Source organism: Leuciscus leuciscus, assembly GCF_965113295.1.
Source record: "Leuciscus leuciscus genome assembly, chromosome: 21".
In the NCBI taxonomy this organism is placed as follows: Eukaryota; Metazoa; Chordata; class Actinopteri; order Cypriniformes; family Leuciscidae; genus Leuciscus; species Leuciscus leuciscus.
In genome coordinates this window covers 6116362-6137605 of record NC_138745.1, presented here as the reverse complement: position 1 = coordinate 6137605, position 21244 = coordinate 6116362, and the positions used below count along the sequence as shown (strand labels likewise).

At 42.1% G+C, this 21244-nt stretch overlaps 1 protein-coding gene across 1 annotated transcript; it reads left to right on the top strand.

Annotated features, from left to right (window-relative positions):
• Positions 1–285: 285 nt before the first annotated feature.
• Positions 286–21080, top strand: LOC309484707 (serine protease 33). The gene is made up of 7 exons (XM_082151046.1): positions 286–553; positions 667–690; positions 966–1051; positions 13410–13489; positions 13769–14040; positions 20044–20204; positions 20301–21080. The coding sequence occupies exons 1-7, from the start codon at positions 508–510 to the stop codon at positions 20556–20558; spliced, it is 927 nt and encodes a 308-aa protein (XP_082007172.1). The 5' UTR covers positions 286–507; the 3' UTR covers positions 20559–21080.
• The last annotated feature ends 164 nt before the right edge of the window (positions 21081–21244 follow it).

The following is a 21244-nucleotide window of genomic DNA, read 5'->3' as shown; positions in this document are numbered from 1 at the left end:
TTATGGGAAACAAATAAATCAACAAAGCCACCACAATGCAGAACTGTTGACCTTGAAGCTTTACAATGTTGTTAAGATTACACACATTTATGTTTACTGAGAGCCTACATTTTAAAACGTGTATTCATTAGTCCACTACCAAACTTGCCCTGCCACATTCTCGGAGAAATTCCCGAAACAAACCATGAGAAACCAAAACTGCTAGAGGTGAACAAGTGGGCGGGGCCAATACTCACTCTGGGTGGGACGAACGCTCCTGATTGGTCATTGTAGGACAGGTAGGAAGACCACTTTTGAAGAACAAATCACCGTTAATGTTTTTTTTCATGAGCGAAACTCTCGACGTCTTCGAAATCCTCTCTTCGCCTTACTTCGTCCACCAAGACCGTGAGGAGGCTATTTCCAGAAATATCAGCTTTTTAAAGAGTTACGTTGTCGATCTCCGCTGAATTATCGACAGAGTTGGACTTTGGTGAAGACGCCACGGAATACAGGTGTTTTGATAAGATGCGGTGCGCCGAATGTTGTTGGACTGTCTTCGTCGTATTGATTGGTAGGTGCACAACTTTCCTTCTAATAAGAATATATATATATTTTTGCTAATGGATTGATAATAAATGTTGGATTGTAACTTCATTGTTTTGCTTTATGTCGGGCGCCATTCAGGTTTATGGACGGGCGAGGCTCAAGGTAGGAAATTGACCTAAATTTGTACTAACGTTGTGTATGAGGAAAATATAACGTTACTAGCTAAAATCTATACTTAAAATATTATTGTATCATTTTATACACTTAAGTATATAGTTAAAATACGTATACAAGTGTGTACAAAATTGTATGTTTGTAAAACAGGCCTATATTTTGTGTGATAGGATACATTTATAATCTTTTTAAGATACCTGTTGTGTGTGAATTGATTTGTGAGGAAAGCAAACAAGTCAACAGAATCAACGTCTTTTTCTTAGAATGTGGTCGGCCACCAATGATGAACAGGATTGTTGGAGGTTCATCTGCGTCAGAAGGTGCTTGGCCTTGGCAGGTGGATATTCAGGTAAGAATGGCAGGCATTTTGAAAGTAAAACGTTTGAAAAACTGAGAGAGCTCATTTACATACAGCATACATTCCTGTAGCTCGGACAGTCGAGAAACAGCAAGATCATGAATGCATGAGCTGATCAGAACTGTATTAATTTAAAGCAAAATCATCATCATTTTGTTTTTTATTTTGGTCCACATACACAGTTCTATACATAATTTGACATAAAGCCAAATGTAATGCGACCTCGGGTAAAAGACGTCTTCCTTGAGGGGTTCTGCAAGGGGCTATTCTTTCTTCCACACCTTTTTCTTTAAATTTGCTCCCTTTGGGTTGGAATTTTATAAAGTAGGTAGTGTCATTTCAGTGTTACGCCGCCAGCATTCAAACGTATCTACCACTCAGGCACTCTACCGATTAATTTGAGTCACTTTTAGTGTTTTAAGAACATACAAAATTGGAGTAGATGAAAAACAGGATAAAACTGAGATTATTGTTTTTGGCCACCCAAATAACTTCACTTAAGTTCTATTAGATTCGAGTCCCCTGGCATCATGTTCGAAAATGTCAGTAAGAGATTTAGGTTTTTTAATTGATGATAACCTAGAAATGGAATAGCAAATTAATTCAGTGGTCCGGGCTTGTTTTTATAATTTGCGTTAGTTAAAACTGAACCATTTTTATTATATGCAGATTTTGAAAGAGTAATTCATACAGTTATTCTATCGCTGCTGGATTTCTCTAACTCTCTGTTTTCTGGCATCACCTCCGCACTTTTGTCTCGATTACAGTAAGTGCAAAATGCCGTGGCGGAGCTCTTAAGGAGGCTAAAGAAACACGACTCAATTACACCTGTATTAGCTTCTCTAAAATGGCTCCCTGTCCATCTTAGAATTAGGTACAACGTTGTATTGTTTTTGTATATATCTTTAAATAACCAGGCCCTACCGCATCTGGCAAACCTTTTAATCCTGTATAATCCCTCCAGAACATTACTCTTAGAGAATCAAAAACTCCTTGTAGTGCCTAGAACCAATCGCCTACATTAAGGCGATCGAGCCTTTGACGTAATAGCGCAGAGACTGTGGAAAGAGCTGCCGTTACCTATCAGGTCTGCCAAATCGTTGTCGATGTTTAAGAATGTGCTGAAAGATGTTGGTAGCGTATAATGGTTAATGTTGTGTTTTATATGTTGTCATTTTATTGGTCAATGTGTGTCCTTTATGGAAGTAGAATAATGTCAAATGTTTTTGAAATAAAAAGCCTGTTGAATTGCACTACTTGAAAAAAAATAGTCATTGCATTAACCATGCTTGCATTTTAGTGCTTACATTTTTATGGGCTGAAATTCAACATGGTTGAATATTTAAGCTGTGAATATTTCAATTAAAAACATTTCAAACACCTTTTCATTATTAAAAATTCAATAATCCATATTCACCTTTCATATTTCACTTCCAAAATATTCAAACTGTTTAAAAATACAACCAATAATATTCAACAGGCAATTTTCGGTCCATTTTATTTCGCTTTGCAAATTCGCTTCCACAAATTCAGTGGTTCAAATTCGACAGTAAATTCAACATTGACGTCCAGGAACTGCAGGAAAAGCAGTAGATTGCCGAGCATACTCTCCATCTGCTGTTAGTCGACCTCACCAGCAGATGGTGCAAAAGCGCGTGTTGAAGACCAGCAACAGTTAGAACAAGTCATTCATTCATAAAACTCATTTACAGCAATGTAAGTGTATTTGTGATTATTATGACGGCTGTTTTATGTTAAATTCAGTGTCTTCACGGTTACTTTTCCTGTGTAGCCTACATGCATCTTTCTCTACCGTGAACGAGATTATAATGTTATTCCCCGATGCGGATATACAGATCCAATGTTACATTTTTGAGGTTGACATATATTTCTCTTGGTTGTTTAGTTGCCTTAACTTTATATTGTGGTGATGTGCTGCATGTAGGGTTTCCCTCAATACTTCAGGATTCCCCTTCTGGACATATACAACGCTTAACGTAGCTTAATGGACTACAGTGATGTAAAAGACCAAACTCGCAGGCAAGCAGATGGACTCAGAATAACGCGCAAAGCTTAATGCTGAGCGTTTCCCAGTGATAGATTGGCATACAGATGGCTTGATGTTGGACATTCGCACATTTAGGGACCGTCTCTAAAGTGTATACGACTTTGGTATACACGTTTCTAACTCCGATAGCATTTGAATAGAACGACTTACAGTCATAAAACCAACTGTAAAGTGTTCATTTAGTGTCAGGCATAATGCGCACCCTTTGGATTTTTTATATTTATTCAAATAAATTTAAGTTTGCTATTGAAGTTAGAAACGTGTATGCCAATGTTGTATGCAACTTTAGAGACGGTCCCTAAATGTGCGAATGTATAATGTCAAGCCAATTTTTACATTTAGTAATTTAGCAGAAGCTTTTATCCAAAGCGATTTACAGTTAAACTAACAATAGGAGGACAATATGCAAGTGCTGTGACAGTTTAAGCTAATGCAATACACGTATGCATACTATATATGTATGTGTTGATTTTATGCCAGTATCACGAAACGCTCAGCATGAAACTTTGCGCGTTAAGTTCATATTCTGAGTCCATCTTCTTGCCTGTAGCCTATATAATAGCCTACAGCCTACTTCCCTAATAAGGTGCAAGATTGGTCTTTCATATCACTGTATCAACGGAAGGGAAATCCTTGAGTATGAGGTATTGAGGGAAACCGATTATAATCCTGTTCATGGTAGAGAAAGCTGATGACATGTAGAATACACAGGGAAAGTAACAATGAAGTTATTGAATGAAACATAAACACAGCTTTTGTGTGTTTATCATCTTTTCCGCATATACTGACACAGATAATAATTTTCATTTTATGAATGAATGTCTTCGTCAACAACAAGCGCTTTTGCACCATCTGATGGTGAGGTCGACTAACAGCAGATGGAGAGTATGCTCGGCAATCTACTGCTTTTCCTGCAGTTCCTGGACGTCAATGTTGAATTTACTGTCGAATTTGAACCACTGAATTTGTGGAAGCGAATTTGCAAAGCGAAATAAAATGGACCGAAAATTGCCTGTTGAATATTATTGGTTGTATTTTTAAACAGTTTGAATATTTTGGAAGTGAAATATGAAAGGTGAATATGGATTATTGAATTTTTAATAATGAAAAGGTGTTTGAAATGTTTTTAATTGAAATATTCACAGCTTAAATATTCAACCATGTTGAATTTCAGCCCATAAAAATGTAAGCACTAAAAATACAATGCATTAAAATGCAAGCATGGTTAATGCAATGACTATTTTTTTTCAAGTAGTGCAATTCAACAGGCTTTTTATTTCAAAAACATTTGACATTATTCTACTTCCATAGTCCTTATTTTTAGGGATGCACCATATCGGTATCGGCTGATCATTTTTAATGTTATCGGGCCAATAAGAAAATTTAGCCGATATATTAAAGCCGATAAATAATAGATTATTTCCTTCAGTTGAAACACTTCAGATGTGCACTGTTCAGCATGATGGTTTTGAATTGCTTGAAATATGATTGAAATCACTTCAAAAAAGGAAAATACTGTTAAGTGCAACAACGTGCAGCTCAAGTCTGTCATATAGGCTACAAAAAATTATTGTGTGGATTAAACATGGCTTTAATGGTAAGACTTTTGTTTTTGTAACTAGGCTCTCAAAAATTATAGATTTAGATGTATTGGTTAATATATCGGTTCTCTTACGAGAGGTCTCTCGTACTGCGTAAGATATCTTACGCTCGGGGAAAATCCTTTTCCGCGAGATATTGAAGCCAAAAATTATCCTTAATTTTGTAATAATGCAAAACGCGTTGCAGCAGCAATGCAGACATAGGCGAGACAGCTCGCGCGCCTATTGGCTGCTCTGCGGCAACTGCAGCAGCCTATCGAGCGAGGCCTGGCGTGACGTCAGACCCAATCAGGGCACTTCGCGCCCGCTGCGTCACGTCCCGCCGAAATGGGCGTGGTCTAGGCCTATAAATATCGCTCGCAGGCAGCTATTATCTGATTTTTCATCCTTCAAGCGAAGCACACGCATCGCTGGAGCTGGATAAGAAGCCGCGCCGTCTGAAAGAGAGCACCTTCAGCGGGACGAGTCACTGAAGTCGCTGGCCGCGCCGCCTTCCTTGCCTTCCTGCTGCGCTTTCCGGCATTATATCCTTTCTCTGCTACTGTGTTTATGTATGTGTGTGTGCTTGCCGCCGCGACACACACTCCCATTGCACTAAAAGAGCTGGGCGTCTTTTTCAAGACGCCCCTTTTCCTGATCACGCAGCTCTTGCACTCGCTGACGGCGACTGCCCTCACTGCGAGTTAGGTACTGCCTATGGTGACTCTGAGGACTCACCTGGCATCCTTCTCCGAGACTGCTCCTCCGCCCCCCCCCAACCCGCAAAGCTTGCCGGTTCGCCCGCTTGCCTTGCCTGCTTGGGGGACGATACCTGTTCTCCCTCTGTTCGAGCCGCGCACACCGCGCCGCTCACAGAGGATGTCAGGAGCGGGCGGTCACGGGGCTAGCTTTCTCTCTCCCTCTGTTCAAGCCGCGCAAACTGCGCCGCTCACAAGGGAGGCTGGAAGCGGACGGTCGGGGTTAGTTTTTCTTTACGTTATAAGAAAGCTACCCTGCCTTCTGCGCCCCATTCATGCGTCACTCACCGGCGAAAGGAGAAAGATGTGTTTTTTAGTCCCTCCGAGGATGGACTGACCTTCAATTTCTCATACATATTCCCAGTTCCCTGATCATGCGACTGGAAATATCAATATTGCAGCAGGCGAGCCTGTTTTAATACAAGCGCGCCTGCAAGCATACGCCGAAGAAAGCATGTGACGCTCTTATATGCTCGTGCATCCGAAAACCTTTGCGTTCCCCCCTGTGGCTCAGTGGCGGAATCATTGGTTTTTCTCACGAGAGACCGGAGTTCGAATCCCGGTCTAGCGGCAGTTAAAATTATGCCGCCAATGCTTCGCTCTGTCAGTTCCCTGAAAAGCGACTGCAGACGTTAGGGGTGCACGATTCAGAAAATCTCACGATTCGATTCGATACCGATTTTTAGTCTCAAGATTCGATTCAAAATCGATTTTCGATTCAAAAACGATTCTCGATTCAAAAAACGATTCACAGTATGTAAATGTAGTTGACTTTTTCCTGTGTGATTGCAGTAGACATACAATTTAAAAGAAAATAAATAACAAATTAAATGAAGTTTGATATTACTTTGTCTTCATAAAAACTTTTGCAACTAAACAGTGCAAAGTGCCAAGCTTTGGCCAGCTTTCGAATACATTTAATTCAAGTTTAAATTAAAACTTAAATACTTTTTTTTTCTTTTTTTTTTACATTTAGCTTTAAAGTGCTGTAGTCAGATTAAACAAACAATACTGCTAAATGTAGTTTAAGGAGTAGGCTATTGACGGCAAAATAGGCTACAGAATATTTCGTTCTGTATTGACAGGTGCAATTTTTGAAAATCGATTAAAAAAAAATACAATAAGCCTACATTATATCTGCATTTATGTCAAAACCTAGACTTTCAAACATCAAAATGTCATTTATTAATATGAATATTCGTGTCAAAATGACATAAACATTCTATTTTGCCTGGAAACGCTTCCAACACGCTTGCGTGTCGCGAGAAAAATAGGCGTCGGTTCTATTTCTAGCATCCACACGTTTTCCGCACGACTCGGGCCACACCTGAGACGCGCGTGTCACGCAGGCTGTGTGCAAGCTATCCGATTGTTAAGTCTGACGTCACGCGTGACGTTTTGGGTCCAAGCGCTCCTCTCGTCCAGAAATAACAACGGTGGAACCTGTAAATTTATTTACGATCACGTCCTTCTTAGTGAGGCACCCTTGGCGGTCAAAAAGGGTTTAAATTCCTTTAACACCAACAGAGTGGTTAGTGTAGCTCATCACTCAGGTGGCATAATTAAGGGTAGAGTCCAGGCATCAATGAAAAAGAAGATTTACGAGGTTGAAGTGAGTTAGCTCGGGACACGGGACACAGCACTGCGGCATTGTAAAAACACTCAATAATAACCAAAACACCAGCGAAAGCGGTAGGTAGGTAGAGAGGACCTGGACTTTGGACCCGGAAAGAGTATTGGTTACGTCACGACTTAACAACCGAATAACCTGTTAACATGGGAGCCGAAATAAAAACAGACACGCCACAAAGCCAGCCAGCCAGCCTTCCTTCTGCTCTGCTTCGCTTCTGCTGCACTTCTTCTTTTGGCTATGACAAGAGTGTGCAGGCGTAAGTGTGAATTCGATGCAGCGCCATCTATGGGAATGGCAAGCTAAACTCATTTCAGGACAATACCAAAAAATGTATATTTAAAAAAAAAAAAAAAAAAAAAAAAAAAAACAAGAATCGATTTTTGGAATTCTATGAATCGATTTTGAATCGGTAACGTTTGAATCGCGATTCATATGTGAATCGATTTTTTTGCCCACCCCTAGCAGACGTGCATTTTGCAGCCAACGAGCGCGTTGCACAACCCGCTCGCCTGCACCCAAACACCGTTTCTATGGTTTCCGTGCGTCACTGGCGAAAGGAGAAAAGAGTGTTTTCTGGTCCCCCCGCGGACGGACCGACCTCCTCTTTCTCGTACATTTCTCATTCCCCTCTGAAGTTCGGGCGACTGGAAATGTCTGTATTGCAGTGAGCAAGCCTGTTGTAATACACGCATGCCTGCAAACAAACGCCAGCACGTTGACGCTCTCTTATAATACTCGCGCTAACTGAGTTACAATGTGTCTCCCCCTGTGGCCCAGTGGCAGACTCTCAGGTTTTTGCACGCGAGAGACCCGCGTTCGATCCCCGGGTCTACCGGCAGATAAAATTATGCCGTCAATGCTCGCTCTGTCAGTTCCCTGAAAAGGCGACTGCAGATGTGTATTTTGCAGCCAACGAGCGCGTTGTACAACCCGCTCGCCTGCACCCAAACACCGTTTCTATGGTGTTCCGTGCGTCACTGGCGTAAGGAAAAAAGGGAGTTTTTCTGGTCCCGCTGCGGACGGACCAACCTCCTTTTTCCTATACATTTCCCATTCCCCTCTGGAATTCAGGCGACTGGAAATGTCAATATTGCAGTGAACAAGCCTGTTGTAATGCACGCAGGCCTGCAATAAACGCCAGCATGTTGACGCTCTGTTTCTATGGCAACTTCTCGCTCGTTCAGTTCCAGTAAATGTGACTGTTCCAGTGTATCCTGCAGTAAACAAGTCGGTTCTGTCACCCGCTTGCCTGCACACAAACGCCGTTTTTACGGCTACCCAGATAAATCCCATAAGTGTGAATTTTTTCTGGTGTCCCGGCCACGGCCGATGGTGCTTTGTGTAAGAAGAATGCCCACTGCCCAGTGCCCATCTCTACACACAAGCACAGCCCGTCACACAGGGCTCGCGCACATGAATCGGCTCAGACCGATTGCGCTTCAAACATGGTGAATGTGCCCACTAACACCACGTTATGCATGTCTCACGGTTTTCTGTAAAAACGAAACCAACGTGCACTCGCTTCACGCAAGCGAACGATGCTTTCGGTGTGATAAATGTGCCCGCTGTCCCGCGCCCACATCCACATCCACACATAGACATGACAGTTCCCACGGGAACCGCCCAGCCCTCCCCCTCGCGGTTAACCACCGCAGAGGAGTCGAGCGCGGGCAATCTGCCCGCTGTCATCAGCGCGCCCCATGCCTCAAATGTCACGAGCGACACGCTTGTGTTACAGCACACCGAAGCTTCTCCATCGCTGAGCGAGCGGAGCGCGCTTCGTATTCGACCCCTAGCTATCCATGCAGACGCATGGGCAAAGCTACCCGGGGTTTCGAAGTGGGTGCTGAACATTATAGAAAGAGGCTATTCGCTGCAGTTTCGCCGACGCCCTCTTCGCTATGTGGCGCGCGTCGAGACCACGGTAAAAACAGAAGTAGCACATCTACTCAGACCCATACTAGATCTAAGGCAACTGAACAAAGTGCTTGTGAAGCGACAGTTCAGGATGCTCACGACCAGGCAAATCCTTGTGCAGATTCGCCAAGGAGATTGGTTTGTGTCAATAGATCTGAAAGACGCGTATTTTCAAATACAGATAGCGTCACGTCACAGGCGATATTTGAGATTCGCCTTCGAGGGCCAGGCATATCAGTACACAGTCCTGCCGTTCGGTTTGTCCCTAGCACCCCGTACATTTACGAAGTGCATGGATGCGGCGCTCGCACCCCTCAGAATGAGAGGCATGCGAGTGCTGAACTATTTGGACGATTGGCTGATTCTAGCGCAATCTCGCGCAGTGCTCATAGAACACACGACCATTTTACTCGATCACCTCGAGGATTTGGGTCTGAGTGTCAATTGGGCGAAGAGCTCCCTGTCACCCAGTCAGAAAATATCTTTCCTGGGCACAGAACTGGACTCACTATCCATGATAGCGCGACTATCACAACAGCGCGCGGTAGACATTCGACGCACAGCGAACTCTTTTCGCTGCGGCGCGTCTGTCCCGCTCAAGAGATTTCAGAAGATGCTAGGTCTCATGGCCTCAGCATCGTCAGTGCTCCAGCTGGGTCTGCTCCGCATGCGCCCGCTGCAGTTTTGGCTGAAAGCGCGAGTCCCACGCGAAGCGTGGGCACCCGGTTTGCTTCGCCTCAGGGTCAATCAGAAATGCGTTACAGCTCTGAAACCCTGGAAAGCGAACGACTGGTACCAATCAGGTGTAAGCCTGGGGACTTCCTCGAGGGTGAAAGTGGTGTCCACGGACTCGTCCACCTCGGGATGGGGAGCGCTGCTCGAGGGCAGACCGTTCTTCGGCCAGTGGTCAGAACGGGAGAAGCTCCTGCACATAAACTGCCTCGAAATGCTGGCAGTAGACAACGCGCTGACGCGTTTTTGTCCCCAAATAAAAGGTCACCACGTCTTGGTCCGTTCGGACAACATGTCTATGGTGTCCTACATAAATCGCCAGGGCGGCATCAGATCCGAGAAACTGTACAGGCTGGCAGAACGCCTCCTGGTATGGGCTCAGTGCAACCTGCGCTCGCTCAGAGCAGCGCACGTGCCAGGGATCATGAATATAGGACCAGACAGACTGTCCAGGAACAATGTTCCGGCAGGCGAATGGTCTCTACACCCACAGACAGTCCAACTGCTGTGGAAGAAATTCGGCAGAGCGGAAGTGGACCTGTTTGCGTCTCAAGAAAACGCTCACTGTCAAGAATTTTTTCTCCAAGAGCAGGAGCGCGCTGGCCCATGTGTGGCCCCGCCGCCCGCTCTATGCTTTTCCCCCCGTCTCTCTCCTGCCTCAGGTGATAGAACGGATCAGGGAAGAAGGATGCTCAGTACTGCTGGTAGCACCGTTCTGGAAAAACCAACCTTGGTTCCCAGCCGTGATGCAGTTAGCAAGTACTGCCCCGTGGCCAGTACCAGTGAGGAGAGATCTCCTCTCACAGGCCCGCGGCTCGATCTGGCATCCTCACCCGGAACTTTGGTCCCAATCAACGGGTACATGTTGGACTCCCTAAAGGAGTATTAAACACGATCACGCAGGCTAGAGCTCCGTCTACAAGACGACTCTATTCTTCGAAATGGTCAGTGTTTTCGGGCTGGTGCACAGCCCGTGGTGTGTCACCCACAAACTGTGATGTGACGGAGGTGCTTTTCCTTCCTACAAGAGCTGTTGGATGGGGGCAGGGCCCCCTCCACGCTCAAAGTTTATGTGGCGGCTATAGCAGCGTTCTCAGAAACAACGCTTGGTCAGTCAATAGGAAGGAACGATTTAGTCATCCGCTTCCTTAGAGGAGCTAAGAGACTGAATCCTCCCAGACCTCCCTCAGTCCCCGTATGGGACCTTTCTACGGTTCTGGAAGCCATGAAAGGTGCGCCATTTGAGCCTTTACAGTCAATCGATTTGAAACACCTGTCTTTCAAAACTGTGTTTTTGCTGGCTCTCGCTTCAGTGAAGCGCATAGGGGATCTGCACGCGCTCTCTGTGAGCGCGGCGTGCATGGAGTTTGGGCCCAATGACTCAAAAGTTATACTCAAACCTAAGCACGGTTATGTTCCAAAATCCCTCAACACACCGTTTAGGGCGCAGATTATCTCTCTGTCAGCCCTACCGGTCCCTGATGAGGAAAGAGACGCGAGCCTCCTTTGCCCAGTCAGGGCATTACGAGCTTATGTGTCTCGCTCGTCTGTTTTCAGACAGACGGAACAGCTCTTTGTTTCGTTTAGCGGACGTTCTAAGGGACTAGCCGCGTCGAAACAGAGCCTATCCAGATGGATAGTTGATGCTATAGCGCTGGCATACGCCTCCAAGGGCATGCAGTGCCCTTTGGGTGTCAGAGCGCATTCCACGAGAGGCATGGCCTCTTCGTGGGCCTGGTCAAGTGGGATTGCCTTGCAAGATATTTGTATGGCGGCAGGCTGGGCCTCCCCGTCTACATTTATAAGGTTTTATAACCTAGAGGTTCCCGCCCTGCAGGCCAGGCTGCTGTCGGTCTAAACTACCAGTATTATCTGACCTGATGCGTTCAGCTCAGAATGCTGCGTTTGCTGAGCACAGCTCAATGTTCGACAGTTTAAAGCTGGGCAAACTGTGTAAGACCCACATTTTTCCCCATCAGTTCAGGCCGTACCCCGCCCTGTCTGTATGATGAAATTCGCGTCCCATCGACGCTACTTTATGTGGAAAAGTGAGGCTGCACCCCTCCTTCTTCCCGGACTCTCTGTGAGTTCACTGAGTGATTGTGCACTATATGTACCCTGGGCTTTCGCCCTTGGGTCTTTGGTGTCAGATCTCAGCATGCAAGGCGTTTTACATTGGGTCCCCTAGCGTAAGATATCTTACGCAGTACGAGAGACCTCTCGTAAGAGAACGTACTCGGTTACTAACGTAACCTCGGTTCTCTCTAGAAGAGGGAACGAGTACTGCGTATCTTGCCGTGCATGCACACGCTCTGGTTGCTTCGATGATGAAAAACCAGATAATAGCTGCCTGCGAGCGATATTTATAGGCCTAGACCACGCCCATTTCGGCGGGACGTGACGCAGCGGGCGCGAAGTGCCCTGATTGGGTCTGACGTCACGCCAGGCCTCGCTCGATAGGCTGCTGCAGTTGCCGCAGAGCAGCCAATAGGCGCGCGAGCTGTCTCGCCTATGTCTGCATTGCTGCTGCAACGCGTTTTGCATTATTACAAAATTAAGGATAATTTTTGGCTTCAATATCTCGCGGAAAAGGATTTTCCCCGAGCGTAAGATATCTTACGCAGTACTCGTTCCCTCTTCTAGAGAGAACCGAGGTTACGTTAGTAACCGAGTACGTTATTGGCTTTCAAATATAAAGAGTTATTGGTATTGGCCAAAATCTTTGTATCGGTGCATCCCAACTTATTTTAGAATTTTTATCTAAAGCACTTTGGTTAAACCTTGGATGTGTTAACAGTGCTACGTATATAGACAAGATATTTAAAGGGATAGCTACCCAAAAATGAAAATTCTGTAATTTACTCATCATCATTTGCTGAACACAAAAGAAGATATTTTGAAGAATGTCGGTAATCAAACAGTTGATGGGCCCCATTGACTTCCATAGTATTTTTCCACGTGTATTATGGCAAAAGGGTAGATAAAACAAGGCTTCAGTTTTACAGCTAAATGTAAACTATACAAAAGATACAAAAACAAAACAGTTACTTAAGACCTTTATACATAACTAAAATTAAACTTTTCATAAATGTACACACATTTGCAAAGTGAACTACACATTTTAAATTCCCTGTCACAGTCATTCCACATTTTAACCCTTTGGCGAATATAAATACAAATTTGTTTTATATTTGTATTTGCCCTTCTTTTTTTTTTTAATAAACAAACAAACAGCCTCTGGATCTAGACTGAATCCAAATTTCAGTCAAACCAATGTTCTTATTATTTTATGGGCAAGGTTTAGGATACGTTTTGAATTGATGTTAGTCAGGTTAGGCGGCATATTGAATTTAACGCGTCTGTGAAGGATAGACTTACATTGTTTACAATGGCAAGCACTGTATAAAAGTCCTAGATCACATGATTTTCAAAACGTACACCTTTCAAAACTCTTTTATGGAGTTTTTTTTTTGGAAAGACATTTCGGACAGTCGGTATGTTGTTAAATAACAGTAGAATCCTTTGTACTTCTGTCCCTCACAGCCTTGTTTTCATTCCTGTCAAAAATTAAACAGGGCTTTACCTTGAATAAGGTCTATTGTCTGTCGAATCTGGTTTTTTATTGATATTCCCCTGATTGCTGGTTGATGTGTACATACAGACTAATACTCAAGGACATGTGTGTGGAGGAAGTATCATCTCGGACAGCTGGATCTTGTCTGCTGCACATTGCTTTCCCAAGTAAGTTTCGATGCACCTTTTTCAACACCTATATAATCCTTGTTTGTTTATTTTTTGGCTATATATATATATATATATATATATATATATATATATATATATATATATATACAGTAGTCAACATTTGAAGTGGATCAAAACCTTTCATCAAAGTTATACATGAATTTTGAACAATGCCTGTTCTTGTCTTTGAACCTTTTTGATCCACTTCAAATGTTGACTAGTGTATATATAAGGAAACAGTTATGTCCAAATAAACAATTTCTCCTCTCTGTCCAGCCCTAATGACATCTCCTCCTACACGATTTACGCGGGCCGATTGCAGCTGAACGGTTGGAACCCGGACGAGTCGAGCCATAGTATCCGTCGTGTGGTGGTTCCGCTGGGTTACACGGACCCTGAGTTCGGTCAGGATATTGCTCTAGTAGAGCTAAACACACCTGTTGTGTGGTCTGACCGCATTCAGCCTGTGTGCTTGCCATATGCTAATGTGGAGTTCAGCAGCGACATGAAGTGCATGGTCACCGGATGGGGTGACATCAGAGACGGAGGTGAGTGAGTAGTTATTTAAGCGTTAGAGATGCACCGATTACAATTTTCTAGGCCGATTCCGATGTCCGATTTTTCATTGAGTTTGACCTGCCGATACCGATTTTAGCCGATTCCGATTTAATTTTTTTCTAACCACTTTACAGCACACACAAATATTTATTTTCGATCTTTTCTTTAACCCTTTCACGTGTAAGTTTAAAATATTCTAACTGACACCCCCACCCCCAGAGTGAGTTTTTTCAAGGCGAACGTTCCCTTTAATGTGTCCATGGTGGCGCGTCACGCGATACACCGCAGCCACAATAATACTGTATGACAGATGTGTCGCTTTTATTTCGCTTTTCCTTTTTTATTCAAAATATTCACAAACTTGCTTACCATGTCATCAACTAGCCTATCTGATATTCCGATTCTCAAATACGTGTAAGTGAGTGTGTTTGGTCGTTTAAAAACCTTTATAAATAATCTTGATCTATAACATGAGATGGGCGCCGCAATGTTGTCCTGTCAGTCGGATTTACAGCTCGTGAATTCATCAGTTTCTCCCGAAATAAATGCAACAAAGTGGCCGGTGAACTGAGGACAATAGAGTAAACTTTATAGTTACTTCCACTATGTTTGTCTGATGATATGAATAACGTCGGTAAATTATATTTGAATAGATTGTTATTGCTGCTTCCACAGACATCAGTGTGTATTTTACAAACTCCAAATGCATTGTTTTACTCGTGCTTATGTGTATTTAAATATCTGAAACCTAAAATAAACATTATGAGGTTGAAAACACTGCTTAGTTGTGATATATGACAGCGCTGAACGCGTCCGACTCTGGCTCAGCGCCAGCCAACACGCGAAAGCACAGTTTGAATCTGGCAGTGATGCGACGTCACTGAACATGCTAAATGTGGCACCGTACTCTCAGGGGCACAGAAATAAAAATTCCATATATGAGAGCCTCAAAAGGTTAATCATGCAGCGCCCGAGTGCATTTGACCGGCATAAAATCGGCATATGTCAGACTGACCGGCCGGTCACGTGAAAATCGGCCAATTCCGGTCACCAGCCGATCAATCGGTGCATCTCTATTTAGCGTGCTTTCAGTTCAGTTTATTTATAAAGCACTATTAAAACAACAGAGCGTTGACCAGAGTGCTGTACAATAATAATTTTTTTCCGAATAAAATAAAACAACATCATCATAACACAGACAAAACACCTAAAAACAGTACAAACCAAACCAATGCCTCAACACACTGCAGTCTCGAAAGCTAGACAAAGAAGATGTGCCTTCAGACGTCTTTTAAAAATGTTTAGTTGGAGAGAGTCTAATGTGAGATGGTGGCTATTCCGTCTCTTCGGTGCTGCCACTGCAAAGGCCCGATCACTCCTTCACTTATACCTAGTCCAATAAACAATTAAAATGGACTGGTCAGAAGACCTTAATGTCCTAAGGGGCTTGTACACCTGCAAGAGCTCTGACAGGTAGGAGGATGCTAACCCATTCAAGGACTTGTATACAAATACCAGGAGCTTAAAATCAACCCTGTACTGGGGTCCGTTCTTCATACCTCGCTTAATACATCCGAGATGATTTGACAGATGCCAGCTCTTCTAATCGCGATAACTGATCTCTGGCTAATTTGGTTCTTCAAACAAATTTGCGGATGTGATTAAAATGTCTGGATTAAGTTGTCTGAGATTATTGCGCATGCTTGTGTTCATTGGAAAGGCCAGATATATCAATACTCTAAACCATGACCTGCAATGACGCGATTGACGGGTGGCAAGACGGTAACGTAATGACATCATATTAAATTAGAACATCACACACCTGGGGCCTATACCATGAAGCCGGTTTAGGTGGCTAGCCAGCTATGTTTCAGTTTAGTTTCCGCCAACCCTGGGTTTTAGGTACTATGAAAGTAGCTTGGCTTTAATCGGTGTTCGTCGCCATGGTATCTTACGCTGCACGGCTAACCTGCTCCGGGGCAGGTTATGTTCTGGATTCAAGATCTCAGACTGAAGTTTGACCAATCAGCTGATAGCAAAGAAACATATAGGTGACGTAACTTATTCCCAATGTCTGGAGCACTTCGTAAAGAAAGAGTTTTTAGCATGACAAAATCCCCTTGCCTTTCCTGATAGTATTTGTATGAAAGATACAGATTTTCCGCGGAAGGAATGTCTTATCTTTGCGAACTTCTTGAGCCGCACATAAATAATTTAACACGTCGAATTCATGCACTTACTGTACCGCAAATATTGCGTTGCGTTTTTTGCAAGTGGTACATACTTGCACGGTGACGCACAGAAGCTAGGGGAAAACACGGTTTGTCGAGCCATTCGCAAGGTGGTCCTCGCTCTGCAGGAATAGTTTCATTAATAGTGTTCCCCGGACATTTATTGACCATGTCCATAAAAGAGGGCTTTTATAAAATTGCCGGTAAGATATATTGATAGGGTGACATGACATCACATGAACACATTGTTTTTTTGTTTTTTTAAAGCAAATTTCACAAATGTACTATACTATACAATACATTTTAAGAATTATTTTAAATCTTTTTTATTATTCTGTTAATCTTATGATACGATTCCCTAGAGTCAATGCAACATGTATGCAGTCTATTGCTCCAATCTCCACTGCTCTAGGGGAACATGAGGCAGATTATGTCAATAGGAAGTCCTATCACAGCCTTAATGTTCAGGTAGAGATGATGTGAATATGTGAGATGATTATTTTCTGTGAGATGAATCTTTAAATTAATAGTAACATTAACAGATATAACAATGATCTACTAAACATTTAATCTGCAGACGACTTGTGGTCATGAACGTATGATCACAAGTTTGGATGCCAAATGGCCTGGCTCCAGTGCTTGACACGAATTTTCCGTGAGTCTTTGTTGTGTCAGCGCTTTGAGGAAAGCAAGTTAAATTTGATACAGTACAAAACACTGTTAATTTGAACTGAGATAGAAAAACCTACACAATAATCCCCTATCATGACCCTCAGACAGGGCCACAGCACCGCTTCAATGTGGCCCTCAGTAAAACCAGAGTGAAGATAGAGATGACCTTTCCCAGAGCGGACCACCCAGCTGGTGCAGATGTAGATGCAATCACCATACAATATTACACTTAAAAAAGCACATTGAAACTGCAGATAGGTCTCAAACTGTTTTATTGATTTTGTGGGATGGGAGGGAGAAAGAGAGCAAGACAAAGTTGCATTAATAAATATTCATACTAAAGTGTTACTTGGTTCACATACTCAGATCAGTTTTATCCAGCTGTTTGATCTCCATTTTTTTTTTTTTTTTTTTGCCTCCTCAGCTCAGTCCAGCTCCTTTAGTGAACAGTCTAGTTCAAGACTCCTTTAGTGTGCAGTCTAATTCAAGACTCCTTTTGTACAGGGCCCTGACTGAGTCTGTCTCCACCTGAAACATGATCATTACAAGTTTTCTGGAGGCTCATTAAATCACAAAAAGTTCCTTGACTTCCTACAAACACAGGACTGACTGTAATATGTCAAGGGTTTTAAATCCTTACCTTGTTCACATTTCTTCTGAAGGCCATTGAGGCAGAGGCCTCAGTTTCTGGGGCAGGTTGTGAAAAATCCTACAATAAAAGAGATGTGTAAAGGGCCAGTCCCTTTTTTATGCCACACATTCAAATGTTTGCCATAATAAAAAGCCCAGTGCATTCACCTCAGCAACTGTCTGAGAACACAGACAGAGTGTCTTCATCATTTCCTCCACCCTAATAAATAAAAATAGGCCAATGTAAAGCATAACTGTTGTAAAGCAGGTTATGTTTGGTGTTCTGTCTGCTGCATACTGACCTCTGTGTGGGAGACTGTGTGTATGTGTGCTGGCTTCAACAGGGACACTGTATTTCCCTCTACTGCAGAACATACAGTCAGCCATATTTAAAACTTAAAAAAGTAGTAATGTATTGCACACGTACCCAGTGTTACTTGCTTAGAGGAGCCAGCACCAGGGTCAGATTGTACCGCACCTGTAATCCCATCCATAATCGGCCGTCCCTTATTGCCTACTCAGAGCCAACTCCTCCGCCACAGTGTATTCTGGTTTTCTGAATTTAACTCTTTATTTCTGTTTGCTGCAAACAAGTGTTTGTGATAAAATTTTCACAAAAGTAATAAAAGGTTGTGGTAAATACTCGTCACCACTTTGAATTATATTTTTATATTTTGCCTTTATCTGCTGCCAAGAACATTTGGAGTTGGGGTTGCATCTAAAAATCAATGAATCTTTCTTAGTACATGCACATTTTTATATATTATAAAAATAGGCTATAGGCTATATTACACATAAAGGCTATACATGCATATATACATAATTTTACATAAATATAGAACGTATAATTGTTTAACTTACACATTAACAATCAGCAATCTTTGTCCAACAGTCTTCTCTTGCTTTGGCAGCAGAGACCGTATTGTTTCGAGCTTGAAATACATATTTAAATTCATCTTAATTATTAATGATTATCTCTTGCTCCTCCGCGGACAAATATATCGCTCTCGCTCTACCCGCGATTGGTTGTTCAGTGTCGACGTCACTCTTTTATGTGCACGCGCGCGTGGAGTAATCATAGCTTGAGGATCAAAGCCTGAGTTGACAGAGAAAGTTGATGAGCTGCATCATGGTACCAATAAAGCCTGATTGCATCGGTTTGGTTTTGTCAACTCAAAACTAATCCTGTAACCCTGAGTTTGTTCAGCTACCTTCATGGTACAGGCCCCTGATGAAAACCATGAATTTCTGGACCTTTATAAGGAAACAACCAAAGGACCAAAATGACATAAAAGTTATAATAGATAAATGAAATCTACTGTTTGCTACATGATTCCCAATTATTTCCATTTTTTCACGATTTCTAGTATTTGTACAGGCTTTATATTTTTACTTCAATGTTGTAAATAGCAATTTGTTTAATTTTACCTGTGAAGCAGATTTGTTACGCGACAGCATTAATTAGTTTCTTAAGAGTCAAAACATTTTTTGTTTATGGCACTGCAGACAGCATTTTTGACTGGGTTATCTACATCAAGTCACACGCATAATAGCTGCAAATTAATGCACGACATAGATTAACAGTATATATCGTGTGTAAGACTTCAAGAAAATGATTAGGGAATAATTCAAGTGAATTTAGGCATCAAAACATTAACCCTCATCCTTCGCTCTGGTTTTTTTAACACATCTTCCCCTCGTGGGTCAAAATTATTAAAAAAAAAAATTCCCAGAAAGCTTATTTTATTTCATTTTGATAATATTTTTTTTCTATTTTTTAATGCAATTTTGGGGGATTTTATTTTTTTATTTCTTATTTTATTTACCTTTTAAATGACTAGATTTGATCAATAAATAATAAATGCATAGTTATTTAAGCACATTCCTCACATTCTTTCAACTTAAATTCAAAATAACTCACAATTTCATGCATAACCCTTTTAATTCAGCTCAAAATATCTTACATTGGGTGTCTTTGCCGACCTCTTGTGAAAAATAAAATTGACTCTTGCCACTAGATGGCCTTATAGCACTATTTGGAGTGAATTATCTGTTTCTGCTGGGTCCTAAAGTCATTTCTCTTCAGGATGCATTTCAGATACACATGTAGACATTATAAAATAATTTTTTGGTAAAGTTTTAGTATTTTTTGTTTGAATTTTGAGCACTTTTAAGCTTTCCATTCATTCCTATGGGGATCAATTTGACCTTCGAGGGAAGGATTTGTTACTTTTTAAAATTTCAACCACCAAACTCCTTGAATCCATTCAAAAGTCCTAGGGTCTTGGACCCCTCTGATGAACACAAACATTTTTTGAAAATGATTTTTAGGTCAAAATGACCCGATGGAAGGATGTGGGTTGAAATTAAAATGAAAAATATTTATTGGTGGTGTTAGTCTTTAAAAGGTATAAAAGGAGACGCAAAAGCAATTTCAAATGATTTTCTCATCTCTTTTAGTTGCTCTACAAGGGGTCGGCCCATTGCAGGAAGTCGAAGTGCCAATCATTGACTCAAAGACTTGTCAGGATATGTATCTGACAAACCCCTCAGAGAATGTCGACATTCGCGCTGACATGATGTGTGCTGGCTTCCCAGAAGGGGGCAAAGACTCCTGCCAGGTGAGGAGCATCGAGTGCTGGTGTGTGAAATGCAACTGCACCTTGTTTGTGCATTTCTCATGTTCATAATATCTTTCTGTTCTCGTGCTTTTTCAGGGTGACTCCGGTGGCCCTCTGGTGTGTGAGATCAGTGATGGTAGTTGGGTGCAAGCTGGAATCGTGAGCTTCGGTCTCTTCTGTGCTAAAGCAAACCGACCAGGAGTCTATGCTAAAGTGTCCAGCTTTAGTAACTTCATCCAAGGCCACGTTGGAGGAGTCCAGCTCAAGAGCGCATCGAGTCACAACTGGGCCGACCGGGTCATGGTACTCATCAGGACTCTAACTCTGCTGGTATTGGTACAGATTCTGAGATAGATGCACATTTATCCTTGCAGAAGCGGAAAGCTCACCCCAAAATACCGTCCTACATAAAGAGAGATTTTAATGCCTAACTGGCTTTTTTAATAATTTTTTTTAAACAACTATATTATGTAGTTTCCTATTTTGTTTATACCAAAGTTACACAAACAGACATACTGAATGATATGAAATAAGATTTTTTTTTACCTGCTCACTTGATTGTTATAATCTTGTAACTATTGGAAATTTGTGCAACTGTACTGATTAACACAGATGATTATACTGCGTAATTTAACTCAAATCCACTTAAAGATTTGACAATCATGATGCAAACTAAAATATAAATGGCCACTTAACAAATGAGCCTGTCTTTTGCACAGTAAGAATAAATGTTATTTACCTTTATATCAGGACATGTGAAAGTTTTAGTGCGAGAACAATTAGATGCTTACAAATTTAATGACTTTAAAGATTTGGTGACTGTTTCTCTTTAAATGTTGTAAATAAAAATTTGTAATAAAGTGATTTTGTTTTTGATATTTTGTATGCTTATTTATGATAGAGGTAAACGTTACTGACCAATCCTATCATAGCAACTGTTGCCGTCTGGCATTTTCTCAGACAAGCTTCTGTGTCGTTTAATGCAAGTCTATGGAAGATATGCGTTTTAACCTTCTGGTGCTGTTCTTCTTTTCTTTTTT